Source organism: Toxoplasma gondii, chromosome IX, assembly GCF_000006565.2.
Source record: "Toxoplasma gondii ME49 chromosome IX, whole genome shotgun sequence".
In the NCBI taxonomy this organism is placed as follows: domain Eukaryota; phylum Apicomplexa; class Conoidasida; order Eucoccidiorida; family Sarcocystidae; genus Toxoplasma; species Toxoplasma gondii.
In genome coordinates, this window is record NC_031477.1 from 326,669 (window position 1) to 345,589 (window position 18,921).

Sequence of the window (18,921 nt, forward strand, 5' to 3'; positions counted from 1 at the left end):
CAGAGGGCAACCAAGAAAGGCGGACAAGCGAGACAGCCTCGTCTCTCGCTGTTCTGCGAGATACGAAAAAAAAGATGGAGAAGGAGACGCGAGGAAAAAGAGGCGAGGAGAGAAGAAACGAGGCGGGGAGAAGAGAAGAGAAGTACACGAAGAAAGGAGAAAAGAAGAGGGAACGAGAGGAGAAGAAGAGAAAATAAGAAGAGAAGAAAAACGACGACGACTTCAGCTGTTTTTCTCTGGGTCTTGCCGGAGAGAGGAGAGACACGCCTAAGGTCGTCTCCCGTTTTCTCGTCGTTTTTCCTCCTCTCTCTGTTCGATTGTGGACCTAGTCTCTCCTCACACACTGTTCATCTTGAAACCGGTTCCAGAAATTCTTCTGCTGTTCTTCTCTCGGCGTCGGTTTCCCCTTTTTTTCTGTCGCCTCTCCGTCGTGCGTTTCTCCTCTTTTCTCTCCGCCGTTCCACTGGCAGAAGGGTCGGTGCAGAAAGAAGCCGCCAACGAAAAACTTTTTTTCTTTTTCCGTTTTTGTCTTTTTCACCACTCACGCCGAGCCTCCACACTCGCGGCGGCCGGTCGCGTTGCCCAGACACTGTCGCCGGGGAAAAACTTCGCGGGAGGCGTTCCTTGGCGTTTGGCTTTACGACGAGGAAGAAAGAGGAAAACGAACGTGGAGAGGGAGAAAACGAGGAAAAGGCGCGACAAAAAAGAAGACAAGAAAGGCGGCGCGGCCTCACGCCAGTTCCGAGAAAAAACGCGCGTAGAGCACACAGCGAGGTCGGGGATCGAAGCGAGAGAGGCCGCTTTTTTGCACACCGTGAAGGCGCGAAGAGGCTGTCGCAATTGAGCGCCAGGGAAAGTCGACAAGAATGGACGAGCAACGGGTGAAAGACCGCGAAGTGTAAGTCTTTCAAAACCAGCGAGGAAAACGATGCTGTTTTCGTCGAGCGATGAGAGGCAGACGACCCCAAAGGCAGTGAGAGAAGAGAGAGGAGAGAGAGAACAAGACACGCAGAACCAGGTTGTCGTCTTTTGAGTGCGGTTGAGGCGCAGGAAGTTGCGCATCCCTCTCTCTTCTTTTTTCTTTCGCTTCTTCTCTCTTCGTTGCTCTTCTGCTTCTCTTGGGTGTCATTGAAACGTCCTTCCTCAACGCACACGCAAGCTCCCTTGTACTTTTCTACGAGTTGATCATTGTGACGGATGCGAAAACCGTCGCTGGGGACTCGACGGAGGACTCACGACTTCCACGCGAAGTGCGCATCCTTTCTCCCTGACTACCTACGAGCTCCGAAGCGAAGAGCGCCTTCCTGGAAACAAGACTTTTTTTATCCTGAGGCGAGGAGGAGACAGCGGAGCGTTCGCCGGCGTCCAACACCCAGCTAGCGATCCTTTTCTCGCCTCCCCGAGTACGCGAACCTGGCGCCTCGAAGCAGAGACTCAACCCTGACGTTCTTCAACTCTTCAAGATGAAAGGCGTTCTCGACACTGCTGTCGTATGCGTCAAGAGGACTCTCGACTACGCCGTGAAGCCTCGCGTCCAGGCAGGCGCAACGACGATGCAGACGGAAGGACTCAAGCACTCCATCAATCCCTTCTGCGAAATAGCTGTCGAAGAGGTCAGACACAAATAGGCAAACAAATATACACACATTTATTTTCCAACACAAATTGACAGCTACAGCTACATATATATATATATATATATACATATATATATATATATAAATACATAAATACATACATGTACGTATATGTATATATGTATGTATGTATGCATGTATGTATTTGTTTATTTGTTTATTTATTTATAATGGGTGCTGAGCCGTCCGTTCGTGTCAGGTCCGATCTCCTGTCTCGATCGAAAAACACAGAGGTCTGGCGGGAGGGGGGCAACTGCCGTCTCAGGCACTACAGCAAAAGCCAGCATCCGAAATGCAGACAGATTTCATGAGCCTGAGCGACTGCGGGAGTCGATTATAGACAAGACAATCTTCTGCTCAACGGGGAGTGTCAGTGGAGAGCGTGACGCAAATGGCAGCATTACGACGGAAGAAGTCAAGGGAAGGCAAAAGAATGTTTTCTGCGGCTTTTTTGCTGGCCTTGTGACTACGCATACAAATACACGCCGATGTCCATGTCCTCTTGTCTATTCATACGTATACAGACCTGCTGCGTACATACACACAATTATATATATACATATATATATATATATATAGAGAGAGAGAGAGAGAGAGAAAGAGATGGGCAGAGATGGGGAGATAGATAGCTGTAGAAAGACACAGAGAGATAGACAGATACAGGTAGGCAGAGATGTAGATATGAATCGATGTAGGTAGGCATGGAGAGATGGATAGAGAGATATTTATAGGTGGAGAGATATTTATAGCAAGATAGATCGATTATTTGTAGGAAGGTAGATAGATAGATATAGGTAGAGAGAGAGATATTCATAGGTAGACAGATCAATATAGGTAGGGATATAGATGGATGTAGGTACGTAGATAGACAGATAGATTAGTGCTCTTTTATATGCATTCATCTGCATTTATAGAATTGTACGTGTATGGATATTTATATATTTTCAAATATATGCACATATATCAATCCCAACTTCGGCAGCCGACATCTGTGAGGGGCTGTTGAATTTCGTTGCACAGGAGAGAGGAGCAGAAAAACAGATGAACAGAGTAGGTATTGCGTCCTGATGAACATCCATGCTTTCACTGGTTGGCGACTGTCGACGTGACTGTTCCGTTTGTGTTTCTTCTTTCATTTCTAGGAATTTTTCTTCTCTTTCAGGCGATGCCACCTACGCACCGGTGCTCTTATTTCTGTTCTCAATCCTCATTTGTCGTGCCTTGTTCCTTTTTTTTCCATCCCTTCTCTCTGTGTCCTCCTCTGCTGCCTCCTCCTTTGAACATGTCTTTTCTCTGATCACCTTTCTTCTCTCTTTCCGCCTCGTGCATCTTTCATCACCCATACAGTCTCACGTCTTGTTCCTCTTTTCCAATTGACATTTCGTCTCCTCTTTCCTCTTGTTTCTTGCGTCCTTCTTCTCCCTCTTCTTCCTCTCCGCTGTTCTCTCTCTTTCTTCTTTCTCTCTCTTCGTCTTTCGCGTCTTTCTCTCCTTCCTCTCTGTCCGAGTTTTTCTTACGGCCTTTTCTTTCTTTCTATTTCTTCTCTTCAGGCGGTTCGCCTCAAAGAGCGCAACGTCGTTAGGCGCGTCGTCGCCGTCTCTGTGGGAGGACCAGGCGCAGTTCAGTAGGACTTTTTACTTGTCACGGTTTCTGGCTAGGTTTTGCCTTTGCTTGGTGTGCCTGCGACTTTCATCTCCCTCGTTGTCTATCTCGTTCGTTCTTTCATTGTCTTTCGTCCTTCACACCGCGTTTTGTGGCTTCAGCTCTTCTCTTCAACAAGCGTTTGCTTTGTACCTTTGCTGTCCTACGTCGATAGACGCGCGTCCGTCAGTCATCGTCTCTCTGATCTCTTCACGGTTTCTTCTGGACGACTCTAGCCATCTGCTTGGTTCTCCTCGTTCTCTCCCTTCTGATTTCTCTTGTTGAGTTGCGTGCGTCCTTCTTAACTTCCCAGCTGCTTTTTCCAGCTTTGCCTCGACGATGAGAAGCAACGGCTCGTCTCTTGCTCTCTCTCCTTCTCTCTCTTCTCTGCGCTCTCCCTATCGCTCTCTCCTTCTCTCTCTTCTCTGCGCTCTCCCTATCGCTCTCTCCTTCTCTCTCTTCTCTGCGCTCTCCCTATCGCTCTCTCCTTCTCTCTCTTCTCTGCGCTCTCCCTATCGCTCTCTCCTTCTCTCTCTTCTCTGCGCTCTCCCTATCGCTCTCTCCTTCTCTCTCTTCTCTGCGCTCTCCCTATCGCTCTCTCCTTCTCTCTCTTCTCTGCGCTCTCCCTATCGCTCTCTCCTTCTCTCTCTTCTCTGCGCTCTCCCTATCGCTCTCTCCTTCTCTCTCTTCTCTGCGCTCTCCCTATCGCTCTCTCCTTCTCTCTCTTCTCTGCGCTCTCCCTATCGCTCTCTCCGTCTCTCTCTTCTCTGCGCTCTCCCTATCGCTCTCTCCTTCTCTCTCTTCTCTGCGCTCTCCCTATCGCTCTCTCCTTCTCTCTCTTCTCTGCGCTCTCCCTATCGCTCTCCCCTTCTCTCTCTTCTCTGCGCTCTCCCTATCGCTCTCTCCTTCTCTCTCTTCTCTGCGCTCTCCCTATCGCTCTCTCCTTCTCTCTCTTCTCTGCGCTCTCCCTATCGCTCTCTCCTTCTCTCTCTTCTCTGCGCTCTCCCTATCGCTCTCTCCTTCTCTCTCTTCTCTGCGCTCTCCCTATCGCTCTCTCCTTCTCTCTCTTCTCTGAGCTCTCCCTATCGCTCTCTCCTTCTCTCTCTTCTCTGAGCTCTCCCTATCGCTCTCTCCTTCTCTCTCTTCTCTGCGCTCTCCCTATCGCTCTCTCCTTCTCTCTCTTCTCTGCGCTCTCCCTATCGCTCTCTCCTTCTCTCTCTTCTCTGCGCTCTCCCTATCGCTCTCTCCTTCTCTCTCTTCTCTGCGCTCTCCCTATCGCTCTCTCCTTCTCTCTCTTCTCTGCGCTCTCCCTATCGCTCTCTCCTTCTCTCTCTTCTCTGCGCTCTCCCTATCGCTCTCTCCTTCTCTCTCCGTTCGTCTGTCTCGCCTCTGCAGTTTGTTATTTTTGCTCTAAGGTTCCTTTTTCGCTCTCTTGCTGTTTGTCGAAGTTGGGCTGCCGGCCTTGCTTGCTCTCTGTCACAAAGCCGTGGTTGCTCCCGTTTTCTCTCTTGGCTCCTCCAGTCGCCTCTCGCTTTTTTCTCTCGATGCTGCCTGTTCGCTTTCTATGGCGCATGCGTCTCAGTCAGCAGGAGGATGTGCTCAGACACGCACTGGCGATGGGCGTAGACGAAGCCGTCCTGATAACGTCTCGTAAGCGACCGACGAGACTACCGGAACAGTCGTCTCACTCAGTCGCTCACGCATGTCACAAGGCGCAAATCGATGTGAGAAGCTAAGGCCTCTATTCATACGTATGTAAACAGATCGACAGCAACAGAGGGATTCAGATAGACACAGATGGACACAAGGTGACAATCGCAGATAGACAGAGATAGCGTTACATAGATACATAGATGGAGATAGACAGGTCGATAGGTAGACGGATATAGATAGAGAAATAGACAGATATGTATATATGCATGTAGACAGGTAGGTGGACAGATATAGATATAGATCAGCAGGTAGATAGATAAGTAGATAGATAGATCTGTGGGTATGTTCATGTGCGTATGGTAATGGAAGGAAGTCCGGCGTTTGTCTCTCAGGGACCGGAAAAATGTGACGATGTGGGCAGAGGGAGAGGGGAGAGTGAGAAGAAACATTCAGGGGAAACGCCCGTGGTGCTTTTACTTCAAAAAGTCAAAACAGTCGATCTTCGTGGTGACCCAAAGGTGCAGCGGCGGCAGAGTAGAGAGACAAAAAGAATCTGCATGCATTCACACATGTTGCGCTCGAGGATCTGACTAGAGAGCTGTGATGCTTCGTGTCATGCGGTTACTCAAGTTCTCAAATGCTTTTCGACCGACCTATCGTTCAAGCGCATACACCCAGCGAATTGTGGCGACAGACTAAAGAGCACAGCACGATCCTTAGATGAGAAAGATCTGAATCGAGAGGCGGCACAGTGGAAGAAAGAGAAATGTCACTTTCTTTTCGGACTTTCTTCAGCTTTCAAGCCGGACATTCACCTTCAGCCTCTGCCGACAGCAAAGGTTCTGCGGCGCTTCGTTGAGACTCAGAACGCTCAGCTCGTTCTCCTCGGCAAACAGGTGAGTTTGTCTTGCACCGCTGGATGGGCGTTTCTGTTTTTGTCTCCTATTTTCTCTCTGCATCTTCTCTCTCAAGCCCCCTTCTCGTGTCTCTCCCCCTTTTCCAGCGTTTGCGTGCGTTGACTGCCAAGGCGGTTCCTCTCTTTGCTGAGGTCTCGCTCTCCAGGTTCGACTGCTCCTTCTTCGTCTTCTCGTCGGCTTTCGCCGCTCCTCGTCGCCCTCACAGCGCCTGCTAGTGTCGCTTTGCGTCTTTTTCGTTCCTCCTTCTTCTGTGGGTGTGCGTCCTCAGCTGCTGCGCAAGCGCTAGAGACGCTGACGTACTCGGTTCTCTCCGAGGCCGTCGCGGGTGGCGTTCGTGACTTGTCCGTGTCTCTTGATTCGCCCAGTCGCCGGGTGCTTCGCCGGGTGCTTCGCCGTGTGCTTCGCGCCGTCTCGGCGGTGTTTCGGAGGTTCATTTCGCATGTTCGAGTCCACTTTTCTTCAGTCGATCGACGGAGACAATCGACAAGTTCCTCAACTTCTCGCCGGCCTGCTCGGATGGCCGCAGGCGATCTGCGTGCACCAGCTGGAAGTCTCTGGAGCCGCAGACGACCCAGCGAAGACGCAAGAAGAAAGGAAACCGATGTTCACGGCTACGCGCGAAGTCGACAGTGCGCTGCAGACGGTGAGGCGAACAAGAAGTGGAGGGTGAAGGAGCGCGAAAAAACACAGGACAGGTCAGACTCACACGAAAGGCTCAGCCAGTCGCGAACAGCCAGCCAGAAAGGGAAAAACAGGAGTCCGTTTGACCTCAAAAATCCTCGGTGCGGTTCGTCCTCTTGTACTGCTTCTTCTCTTCTTTCTTCTCTTCCTTCGTTTCCGTTTTCCGTCCTTTTCTCCAGAGCTAGCTTCTTCTTCTAGAGCGAAGGTAACTGTGATGTTCGGATCGCAATGACCTTCAGATAACATCTGAAGGTCGACTCCATGTTAGACGTTAGAAATATCCTCGTCGCCTCCCGTCATTTGTCTCTCATCTGCGCTTTTTTCCTCTCGTGCTCGGAGTTCCTTGATCCTTTCAACCGAGAAACCAGGCAAAACGACCTTCCCCTTTTTCTGCATTTTCCTCTCGTGTACAGTGTCTTTCTCCCGTGAGTGTCTCTTCTCTGCGTTCAACTGCATCCAGGGCCGTTCTCTCTTGGTCTTCCTAGGTTTCGCCTCTCCTTTCATCTCACGACCTTCTTTCTTGCTTTCCTTGTCGTCGCTGATCCCTCAAGGTGCCTTTCTCGTTGCGTGTCGGTCGATTCTTTCCTGTCGACTCTTGCCTTTTTTTCCTCTGCTCTTTTTTCTCGAATTTCAGGCGCGCTTCGCGCCGCCGGCAGTCGTGAGCTGCGACTTGCGTCTCAACATGCCGCGATTTGCCACTCTGCCGAATTTAATGAAGGCGAAGAAGAAGAAGATTTCCGTCGTCGCTGCGGAGACCCTCGTCAGTAAGAAACGTGGAGAGTGACGGAAATCGATCGTCCAGAAACTGCTTGTGCTGAGGTGTAGAGGAAAGGAGCACCCGGGTGAGGAAAGGTGCAGCTGCGCTCGAGAGAAAAGAGATCGAAGAACCTTCCAAGAAATCTCCATTTCTCCAAGGTAAAGAGGAAAGGAGACACGCGAGAGAAAGCCCTCTGCGCATGACGATGCGGCGGTGGCAACTCCGCTCGTGCGTCACCACCGGAAAGGACGAGAAAAGACAGTCCGCGCAGAGCGAACAGAGAGGCAGAAAAAGCAAGCGAAGGAGGAGACGAAGATGATGAAGAAGAAGAAGGAGAGGATGAAGGATAAGAAGAGTGAGGAGACCAAGCAGTAGAAGGAGAATGAAGACTATGAAGGACGACTGTGACGCGGACGCTTGAGTTGCTCGGACGCTTCCTGCGTCTCTGACAGAGGGCAGAAGATCAGGAAAGTGGATTTGTTTTACACCTCGAAGCATGGAGACTACTGAGACATGGCAGAAGCCGAGGGGAGGAAGCCTTTTCTTCTCGGTTCCTGTCTCTTCGCTGCTTCTCACAGCTTCCGGCTGCTTCCTTTTCTCGCCTGCCTCTTCGTTTGTAGGCTTTCTTGCTTCTCACTGTCCTCGCCGTGTGTTCCCTCGTGCGGTCTCCGTCTACCTCAGGTGATTTCTCGGTGGCAGAATCGTCTGCTTTTCCGTGTTTCTGATTTCCTTGCAGGCGAAGCCGATCTCGCGCCGCGCCTCGAAATTGTCAGGTGAGCTTGTTTCTCTGCGGCGTCTGTTCCGAGGTGAAGGGCCTGTGCGTCCCTCCTGTCTTTGCCTCACTGATTGTCTCGCGGAGAGTTGGAACGGGTGTCTGTAGAGCGAGTACGCCAAAAGGCCGGCTCTTCTAACGCTCGCGGGAAACCAACACACTTGAAGAAGGACGCCATGCGCCTCGCGACACAGTGCTACTCTTGCGTTCTCTCTGTAGACCCTGGGGGATCTGCAGGCGTTTTATAGGTGTGTAGCGCCTTACACCCGCAACGACTCTTTTTTTGCGCGGACTCTCCGCGGGATGCGAACGCCTCCAGTGGCACAAAATGAAAGGCGTTACCGACACTGATTCCTGCACGGTGCAAATGAGGGTGAAGCTACCGATCTGTGGCAACGCCATTAAGGAAGGAGAAAGGATGTCTGCGTAGACAGTTGTTGTCAGCTGCCGTTTCATTCGACAAACAGGGAACATGTACGCTTCCCCACAGACGGCGGCTAGAGAACACAAAACGATGAAGTTCAAGTGATAACGAACACTGTTCGCCTTCACGTACATCTGGTATGGTCGATGCAAATGTCTAAAAATAAACAAAACTTCGGAGAGTGCCGTAAGGAAGGCCTCTCGAGAAATTTTCATGTGAAATTGAAGAGAACTCCAAGTGTGAACAGTTGCCGGTTTAACACACAGGACGAGGCTGGCTGGCTTCTCCGTAATCCCCCGTTGCTGCGTCGGGAGCACAATTGAGGAAATCTGAAATTCAGAACGCAGAGAGCCCTCTGAGAGCTCGCAGTCCGCTTGACTGTCGAGTTTCGAATGCTGGAAAGACACATGTTCTTTCGGGAAATTCGAATTTTCTACCGACACTCGTGTGATAGTGAAACTGCGAGAACCCTCCGTTTTTCTGTGAGTCTTGTCGGGCACCTATCCTCCTGCAGTGTCGCGACAGAAGCCTTTTGTGTCCGAAAGTCGACATAAATTCGATGCTTCGTGTCTCTGTGTTTTTTGCCAGCATCGCGGAACCTCCGCGGCGTAAACCGGGGCAGTGGGTGGCGAACGTCGACGAGTTGATTGAAAAGCTGATCACCGAAGCGAAAGTTATTCACTCGTGAAGAAAGCTAAGGAGGCAGGAAGAACGGCCTCGACGAGAGAGGGATACACCGGCAGCACGGGAAGGGGGAAAGGCGGGGGAAATAGAGAGGTCGAAAGGCCGAAACGCAGCATTCAAAGATAAAAGCAGGTGTTTCAGAGAGAAAACCACCGCTTCACGAAACCAGACAGAGGTGGAAAACAGAGTTTCCGATCGCCTCTCACAGCAGTGAGGTGGCAGCCAAGACAGAGACAGAGGGAAGGGATCTAGGACTGTGCACCTTCTTCTGAGGTCGCGGACAGCGGGGAAAACTTGATTCGCACATATCTCAACAAAGCGAAGGAAGACAGACAAATGCAAAGCTCAGCTCTAGGAAGAGCTGCATAGATACCCTGAATGCAGACTACAGCAGATTCAAAATCTGACCAAGATTTTCGCTGATGTACTGACACATGTCGAGGTGGTGTGGTAGTCCTACAAATCTAAACATAAATCCTGTGGCTTGAATTACTACCCTACATGTATATATATATATATATATATATATATATACATAACAGCTGCATTGAGACTCCCACTTATGTATACATATATATATATATATATATATGAATATTTGCCACTGGTTTGGGAGGCTGGAAATTCAGGACTGCATGTCATTTGTCGTTTCACCGTTTGGTGCCGATTTTCATACGTCTCGTGGTCGGCGCACGCAGAACTCAGGCTGCATGTTTTTCGTTTCTTCTCCGTATCAACGCGAGGGGCTAGCCGTGAAAAAGCTTCTGTTATTCTACACTTAAAAGAAGCGGCGAATCGGCGATTTTTCCAAGTGTTTTCGTGGGATGCCCTTTGGGGGTGGAAAGACGCGGAGGACCGGGTCGTGATGGCGGCACGGCCCAGTCGCTTGTTCGGAACTTGAGCAGGTGTTTCGTATCTGTCAACTTGCAAATCTGTGCGTCCTCTACCGGAACATGTGGGACAGAATGTTTCTATATTTGACGAATGAAATGTAGCCTTTCGAGGATTCACGAGAGTAGCCTGTCGGGTGTTCCAGAGTCAGTCAGGGGAACTGTCGCCTTTTTTTCTTTTAAGGAACCGAGCCAATGTCAGCACCTTCCGCTGACTCAAGCCGGCAAAAACGCGGAGGAACAACGGCGGAACTTTGATGTGTTAACCTTGCGTGGAATCGTGGAATCATATGCATGCTCTTTTTCGAATTCAGCGTGGACTCTGTGTGAACTTGCGTAGCACTCCGCATTTTTTGAGCTCGAAAGCCCGACGGTCACAGCGTGTACCGTTGCCCTGCCCTGCCGTTAGGACGCCAGTGCTAATGAGCACAGCTTCCAAGCAACATGAACGCCAGTAGGACACTGAAATTCAACGCTTTCAGCGTGGTGAAAGTGGGCCTGAAGAGACGGGCACCAACAACAATTGCGCATCTCCACAGGTCTCCTCTAGAGCTTCGCTTCCTGTCCCAACCGCTGTTCAGGCGAACTTTTCCACGGGCGAAAACACAGATCTCTTGCTCCTTTTACCTGAGGAAATATCGATGGAGGCCGGCCGTTCTAAGTGCCGCGAGGGCGGCACAGTTGACAAGTTCAAGAAGAAAGTCGAAGCGCTGACAAAGCAAAAACCGAAGCCACGCTTTCTCAGATGCCGCTTTTTAGATGTTGTGCGGCGCTTCAGGTCTCTCCATGCGGCACACAGAGTCTCTTGTTTCTTGCGAACTCTGCCTCGCTTGGAACACTCGAGCCTGTTGCCGTACTAGGGACGACGGCGGGATTCGCTGCCTTTCTTTGAAGCTCTACACAGTTCGCAGAAGGTCGCAAGTCGCTGCTTCTAACCCCCAGGTGTCTTTATTTCACCATTTTGTGTTTTATTCCCCTTATTCAACTGGAAGGAATGCAATCAAGCGCTGGGTTTCCTTCTTTCGTCCTTCCGCATTTCTGCACGAAGACCGTCAAGATCGAAAGTAGTCGAACTCGCCGTATGCACACTCTAGGAAAGAGTGGTGTGCAGAACCGTAGATATCTCACTTGACGATGTGTAGCAGGGATTCTCGCTTCAGTTATTATCTGATCGGCGTCGTATGCGGAAGAGCTTGCATCCTTTTATGTGTGAGGGCAGAGCTTTTAGAGCGACGTGACCCCAGCGTTGACGCGTCGTCGTTTGACCAGGGTGCTCTAAAGCTGAATTCACCTTCCAGCTTTGCTTTCTTGAGTCCACCTGGGGAAACCGCGCATGCAAGGTTTGACGAAGCAACAACAGCAGCAAACGCACCCGTGAGAAACTCTGGCAAATGCGGCCGTGGAAGGAGGCTTCTTCATCTAAGAGTCGGTCGAAAGCGAAATGCGGTCTTACCACCCTTCTGTTAGTATCAGAGGCGAAGGATTTTTCCTTCCCTGCCTTACTTTTTTCTGTGCTGTGCGTCCGGCTCATCCGAGCGATGAGAGGCTCCAAGCTCTTACCAGTGAAGGGGACTCTGGGTTTCCCTGCAATTTTAGATCGAGGCCTCGGCAGATCGCCTGGGCACATTCTCCGCTCCTCGGGACTCGCCGAGTTGCATGACACACACAGGCGTCGCAGGAAGGAAACCGGAAGGCCGCCCCACTCGCTGGGAAGAAACCTGCGGAGACGAGGAAAACCGAAGTCGCCTCACAGGAAAGGCAACTGAGTCCGCGTCCACGGTCACTTGTTGTCCAGCTCCTCAAAAGCCAGACTCGACTCCGAAAAAATTCGGATGATTCGTCTTATATTCGGAGTCTCCCAGGGGGCGCTCGGAGGTCTGTGTCTGAGCGGCGGTGCAACACGTGAGAAGCAGGGAGGGAGATAGGCCGGCTTTTCCCTTTCTTTGCAGGTCTGCTAGCTTGGCGACGACGAGGAAACAGCCGCGGTGTAGGGAATCGGAAAAACGGGGGAATTCGGGGAGTTTACGCGGCAGGAAAATCACCAGTGCTCTGTGTGTGTATGTGCATAAACCGTCGCCTTTCTTCGCGCGCCGACAAGGCAAACACCGTGAACCAAGCGGAGCACACGGCGCTGTCGGATTTCTATTTTCAGTCTCTGGCACTCGCAGCTGAACTGTCTAGCTCCTTTGCTTGTGGTTCAGCGAGGCGATTTGCATCAGACAGAAACGAACGCAGGTCCCGTTCGTCTCCCGTCTTTTGCTTGACTGGACGTCTCTCTACTATGTCCGCTGGAGAGGAAAGACGTCTGCTGTGTGTCTCCTGTCGACCTTTCCAGCGCGTTCTAGGCGCCTTTCTTTCTCTTTCAATCGACGTCTTTTTCCACCGTCCTTGACAGCGTTCTCGACACTTGATTTGCCTTCTCCTCCCTCTCCAGGTTCCGTTCAAGACGCTCCTCCACCGGCGGAGGCGCGTTCTGAGGTAGCGCGACGCCACAGCTTTTCACAGGGGCGGCGGTTTCTTCTCGGGGGTGTCTTTCTCTGCAGAGTCTGCTGACACCGCCCTTCGCGTCCCCCCTTTTCCACTTCTTAGTCGTTTTCCTTCTTCTTCCGGGGAGTCTGCGCTTCTCGCTCTCCTCCCCATCCTTCCTCCTCCTGCTCTGCACTTTTCCGCAGGCTCGTTCCCGGTGTGTGTCGAAGTTCAAGCAAGAAGCCTCGCTTCTCAAAGCTCGACGCCGATCCCTCGGAAGCCTGACGTCTCTGGTTCGCGCGTTTCGCTGGTCGGCCCTCTCCCAAGTCCACGTTCCCCCGTTTTTTGTCCTCTGACTCCACTTTCTCCTTTTCTCGCGTCTCTCGCATCTGACGCTTCCTCCTCGACAGAAAGAATCCTCCAGTGGTGCTCTGGGTTCTCGCTCTTGTCGCGCGACCGCCTGCGGCAGAAACGCCAGTTTTTTCTTCAGACCGGAAGCCGCATGCAGAGACATTGGACCAACAGTCGAAACAAGCAAATCAACCGTGGCGGATGGACGTTGAACGGACGTTTCGGTGACTTTTTTCTCGTTGAAACGCGCGGAACGAAGTTTCCAAGTTCAAATGGGAGAAACTCGCCGCAAACTCCTGTGTGGCCAAGGACCTTTCTTCTCCCTCCGCTGAAAAACGTCTGAGATTTCGCGTCCCTCTCGCCTTGCCCGACGGACAGCCGGCCGCGCTGCATTCTTTCTCTGTCCTTAGAGAAAACTTGTCTTTCTCTTCTCTCGTAGTGTCTTTTCTTCTTCATTCGCCGTTCGTCTGTAGCTCTCTCCGTCTATATCCGGGTGGCATCCTTCGAGTCTACACCCGCGGTTCGACTTGCGTCTCTGTCCCCTTCCATCTCTCTGTAGGTCTGTCTCTCTGTGTCTCAGTCTCTCCACACTCTCACCACACTCTCTCCCTCCGACCGCCGGTCTGTGTGTCTCTTTTCGCTTCTCTGCCTGGAAAGCGCGTCTCCGCTTCTTTCTCCACTCTTCGTCACCATGAGAGGTTTCGAATCTGCTGAGGACCGCGCGTACTCTCGCCCTGGACAGTCGGGGGCGTCGGGAAACGCCAGCGACCTCGACTCTCGAGCAGTGGACCGGACTCCAGGCGAGCTTCCGAAGACTCTTCACTTCAAGCTGGTTCTGTTGGGAGACACTAGCGTCGGCAAAAGCTGCTTGGTCGTCCGCTTCGCGAAAGACGAGTTCTACGAATATCAAGAAAGCACGATCGGCGGTGAGTCTTCCGTTGCCATTCTCAAACCGTGTGAACACCATCTATAAATGGACTCCTACACCCATGTGAAGACTCGAGGAAGCGCGCCCTGTGCAAACCAGGACAATTTTCAACGCGCATCCCTGCATGCCCCACAACGATCTTCTTCCCTCCTGGCAGCACCATGCATGCACCACCGAGCTGCGGCCTGCGCCTGCGAGAAAGGAAGCTCTTTTGGAGTGCAAGACTCTACGCAGTGGATCTCAACCTCAAAAAGTAGTCCACCTACCGACATGCATGCATTCGTACACACGTACATTCATATATATATATATATATATATATATACATATATACATATATTTATGCATATATATATATATATATATATATGTATTTGTATTTGCATGCGTCTTAGTGGAATTCTCGAGACATGTGTCGACAGAGGCTGAAAGCAGAAGGCATAGCGTGGAGTGCAGATTCGCGCATGCAAGCATGCATGCATATTTCTCTCTGTATCTGATCGTGAATCGTCATACATGTGCAAACAGTGGAACGCTTTTGTCCGTCACTGGAGAATGAAGTTTCAGAATGGAGACTGGAGACTTCGCGCGTTGGCTGTCTGGGGTGTTGGCGAGTTTCCGTTGCGCCGACGGAACTGCTGTTCACAAGTTTGCAAGCGTTGTCTCTCCTCTTTGCTCGCGCTTCCGTTGTCTCCGTCGCCGGGGAATTCTGTTTCTCCGAGCGGGAGTCATCGCAACAAGAGTCCTGGGGACGCGCGTGCGTTTGACTGAAGCGATCCAGAGAGTCCGTGTGAGTGCATGCAGCCGCGTTCATGACGCAGTCGGTGAATCTGGGGAGCTGCATCGTGAAGTTCGAGATCTGGGATACCGCCGGACAAGAAAGATATCGATCTCTCGCGCCCATGTACTACAGGTACGCGCAGTCGCCTTTTTTCAAACGCCTTCCGACAAGCAGGAGGAGGAGGAAGGCGTTTCTGACTTGGTATCGTTTTCCAGTTTCGTTGCCTCCGGCCTGTTCTTCCTCTGGACTGGATTCTTGAGGCTACCTGCTTCCTCTCTCTGCCGATTGCCTCTTTTCGCTTGTCTTTGCCTCGTTTTTTTCTTTGTCTTGTTCTCCTCTGAACTGTTGCGCGGGGACGTCTCGGAAGACGCAGCATCCGTGTCTCGGCTCTTCGTTTCTCCTTTCTTCTTCTTCCTCAGCTCGCGCTCACGAGTGTCTTATGTCCTTGCTTTTTCTTCTTTTCAGAGGCGCAGCGGCAGCAGTGGTTGTTTACGACATTTCGAATCGGGACAGTTTCCAAGGTGCAAAGTCGTGGGTTCAGGAACTCCAAAGTGTGAACGACCGGTCGAACGTCGTCATTGGTGAGTCTTCTCTTCTGGTGTGTTTGGTCTTTCTCTGGTTTCTCGATCGTTCTCTTCCTCCAGCTCTCCTCCACTTGCTCTCCGCTTTTTTCCTGTGTCTGTCGCACGACGCGAAGCGCGAGATGCGAGCTTGATGTTCACCACCTGTAGACAGGAACTGAGTGTCTCAGAAGGGAAGAACGCCAGCTTTGCGAAGAAAGCGATCTTCTCTGGACGCGCCTACGCGCCTATGCGTGAACTTGAAACTTTAATAGAAGATTCGCTTTTTCGGACGAACATTTCTGACCTCGAACACATCCTCCCCACATGCAAACGGTCGGGACAGACTCAAGAAGTTGGCGGACTGCTTCCACACCGACCTCGGGGAGTCAGCGGCGGCAGAGCCTTCCGCGCTTCACATTTCATTGGCCTCAGGAGAACGATAAAGACTCCAAGAAGTTGAACGCTAGAGACGCGCTGCCTTCTTGTCATGTCTGCAGGTTGATGCTTCTGTCAAGATGCATGCACGTGTATGTCCGTGGAAGGCAGCTGTGCGGAAACCGCTCGAGTCGTGATTGAGCGTGTGTCTTTTGCCCTGAAAAGAATTCGTTTTTTTTCCTGGAAAATGCGCCGGTGCCGAGAGGCGAGAGGTGTCTTGACCTTTCTCAACTTTTGCCTTCTTTTTCCAATGTGAGTCTGCCTCTCTCGACTCGTCCATTTGCAGCGCTCGCGGGGAACAAAGAGGACCTCGCTGCAGAACGCCAAGTGCCGAAGCAGGTGAGTTCTTCCCCACAAAAAAATAAAAACATTTTTTTGTGTCCAAATGCACCTCGCTGAAGACACAGATCTAGAGATATGCCACCACACAACGTTTTCACGCCCTTTATTCATACATACATATATATATATATATATATAAATAAATATAAATTAAATAAATAAATACATGCGCATGTAGTTGTCCCGGCAGGTGTCTTTTTGATGATTTGTTTCTGAATGAACAGGTCTGTCGTGGGATGTTCACGCTATTCTTTTTTCTGAAATGCCGCACCTTGGTCTGCGTGCATGCGTTTTCTGCGTTGCAGGAGGCGCAGCAGTACGCGGACGAACATGGCATCCTCTTTCTCGAGACGAGTGCCAAGACAGGTCACAATGTGAACGAACTCTTCTACGAAATCGGTGAGTGCAAGTGAAATTCCTCAAAAGGACAGGTATTCCGCTTGGCGCTTACACAGTCGTTCTCGTCAAAAACAAGCAAATGGGCCTGACGCCTCTGAGGCCACAAATGCATGTGCAGAAGGAAATGCATATCAACGCATGCATCTTTGTATAGAACGGGTCAAGCATGCAGATTTGCGGATGTGCATGCACATCTGCATTTCAACAGAAAAATACGTTCATGAATTGCCGTGAATATATCAACGTGTATATACAACAATACACATAGACATAGACATATGTATATATATATATATATATATTTGCGCTCATCCGTTGTCTTGTATGTGAATCTCTTCTGTCTGTAAATGTGCATGCGTATGCATGTGACAGGCTGTACGTATGCATGTGCAGCGAGCGGCACATATTCTTTGTGGGTGGAGAACATTTGGAAATTTCTTTGTTTGCATGCAGCGGCGGCCCTGCCGAAGACCCGCAAAGAGCACGATCCGCATGCAGGCTTTCAACTGAACAAGACGCAAGAACAGAAGTCTTCTTCGAGCTCGTGGTGTGCATGTGGAGGCAAAAGTTGAAGCTTTCGTTTGTTCGAACCTCCTGTTTCTGTAAGAACTGTTTCTCGGCTTTGAGGACTGAGGCCTTCGACTCTTTGTTTTCGATTTTAAAGGACTCCAGCAAAGGTTGTCGCTTCTCCGGTGTCTCAGGCTGCTTTTTCCTGCCCTGTGGTCTCTAATCCAGAGACGGTGTTGAGCTCACGGATCTTTCCGCGCTTCCGCGGCTGCTCTCTCGCTTGTTCCCTAGTTTTCTCTCTTCGTCTTCCTCTCCGTTTCTTCTCTTTCTTTCTCTCTTTTCTGGCTTCCCTCCTTCTTTCTCTGTGTTGCTCGCTGTGTCTGCTGCTTCTCCTTTCTGTCGTTCTACCTCTCTCTCTCTCTCTCCGCGTCCTTTCTCTCTTCTGCACTTGTTCCTTTCCTCCGTTTCCTCCGTCTTTCTCTCTCTGCCCGTTTTCTCTTCTGCTGGAGCTCTCGTCCTCCGAGCGTTGCCTTCTCTCCCGAGTTTCGCCTCGCCGTGTGTGAGGCTCTCAGCTCCGGAAGCCTAGACGCTCAGGGTGTTGGTGCTTGAACGGGGGCCTCTCTTTTCTCCTCTTTCTCGGAACCTCACAGCCTATAACGCAATTGGGCAGCGCTCTTGAGCCTAGCGCCCTTGAAGCAGCGGCGCATGCGGATACGAAAGTCAGAAACAGTTTTTTTTAGTGCCGAGAACGGATCCTGTCCTCTCCCGAAGTGGATGCAGTGCACAGATCTCTCGCAGGAGTCGAGCATCTCTCCACGCGTTCTCGTCTACTCAACAAACGACATGACGAGTCATGGAAACTGAGAAAGTCTCCAGAAAATAGACAACAGCCACAGAAGCGGTGCATGCTATTCCAAAACACAAGTCTGACAAGCGTTGTTTCGAGATTCTGTGCATGCGTCTACCTCCCTTGTGTGGCCAAAGAGGAAATAGGAGGCAGAGACAGTGCGTTCGCATGCAGCGGTGCGGACAGGTCCGAATGTTTTTCTCGTCTTTTGCTCTTTTGCGATTGACGCGCAAAGGGAGTCTTCGGCTCGAAAGAACCAGAAAAGGCGTTGGCGTCAGATGAAGAGACAGCCACAGACTCAGAGCAGGACAGACACTCCTCCAGTTCTTCCGTGGGCATGAATGTACTCCCTTCCCTCTCTCCCGGCATTATTTATCGGCGTTTTCCACGTACTTCTTACGATAAACAGATGTTCATTGGGTGGCATTCGCGAGACTAAGCGGACCTCTAGGGATCTCACTCACGGCATCCGTCTGCAGCGAGTTGGAAGGGTAAATGCGCATCTCGAGATCAGCTCTTTGCATGCATGTATAGGCGCGTCTGTTGGGATAATTGTAAGGACAAGTGCATACCAACAGATCTAGTTCTCGAACGCTTCTGTAACGATTTGTGGGGGGGAGGGTGTTGGGGGTTAGACAGAAGGTTACTTTCTTGGACACAGAGTCTGGTTCTTGACTGCAGATTTGTGTATCAGCGTGAGGACAGATGCAGTAAGCGCACAGTTCATCTCGTATTTAAAGTTCTTCTGTAAATACATCTGAGGTCGGGGCTGATCGGGCAAGTGACAGAACGGACGGAACCGTGGTGGCGAGTCACCCACCGCCGTTCTGCGCGGCAAGATGCGCGGCGCCCTGCTCGAGGGCCAGCGAAAGCATTGCCGTCGACTTGGAGAGGTCGAGCAAGAGAGGAGAAACGCCGTCAAAGGACCCGGCAGGTCTTCCTCTGCGAGTCGCGAAACGGTCTCAACAGATTTGGACTTCTCCGTCGATTTACGTTTCGATGCGGAACGAGAAAGGTGACCTCGAAAATGGTGTCTCGCGACTGCTCAACCAGCGCGCAGGGACGCGGCGCGGCTTGCAGAGTCTGTGCGCCGGAAGCCTCTCTCCGGGGGAGGAGAAAACGCGTTTTGCGGTCTTCCTGGCGTTAAACGTTTTCCCCAGCAAAAAACTTGCGCTTCTCTGAGCGTTCTCCGAACGTTCGTCTCGAAGTTTCCCCCCTCTTTTCTCCGCGCCGCAGGCTCTCGGGT

General features: G+C 51.2%; 3 protein-coding genes across 3 annotated transcripts; 2 read left to right on the forward strand and 1 right to left on the reverse strand.

Moving 5' to 3' along the window:
* Window positions 1-380: 380 nt before the first annotated feature.
* TGME49_267830 (hypothetical protein) lies at window positions 381-1,270 on the reverse strand. The gene has a single exon (XM_002368810.2). The coding sequence runs from the start codon at window positions 1,060-1,062 to the stop codon at window positions 535-537; it is 528 nt and encodes a 175-aa protein (XP_002368851.1). The 5' UTR covers window positions 1,063-1,270; the 3' UTR covers window positions 381-534.
* On the forward strand, window positions 1,109-9,648 carry TGME49_267820 (electron transfer flavoprotein subunit beta, putative). Its single transcript, XM_002368809.2, has 8 exons — window positions 1,109-1,613; window positions 3,188-3,256; window positions 4,868-4,928; window positions 5,727-5,827; window positions 6,312-6,491; window positions 7,164-7,293; window positions 8,023-8,059; window positions 9,071-9,648. The coding sequence occupies exons 1-8, from the start codon at window positions 1,464-1,466 to the stop codon at window positions 9,168-9,170; spliced, it is 828 nt and encodes a 275-aa protein (XP_002368850.1). The 5' UTR covers window positions 1,109-1,463; the 3' UTR covers window positions 9,171-9,648.
* Window positions 9,649-11,984: 2,336 nt separating this feature from the next.
* Window positions 11,985-17,501, forward strand: TGME49_267810 (Rab 5). Its single transcript, XM_002368808.2, has 6 exons — window positions 11,985-13,799; window positions 14,606-14,714; window positions 15,048-15,163; window positions 15,867-15,919; window positions 16,228-16,321; window positions 16,775-17,501. Exons 1-6 carry the CDS (start codon window positions 13,565-13,567, stop codon window positions 16,891-16,893), a joined length of 726 nt encoding a protein of 241 aa, XP_002368849.1. The 5' UTR covers window positions 11,985-13,564; the 3' UTR covers window positions 16,894-17,501.
* The last annotated feature ends 1,420 nt before the right edge of the window (window positions 17,502-18,921 follow it).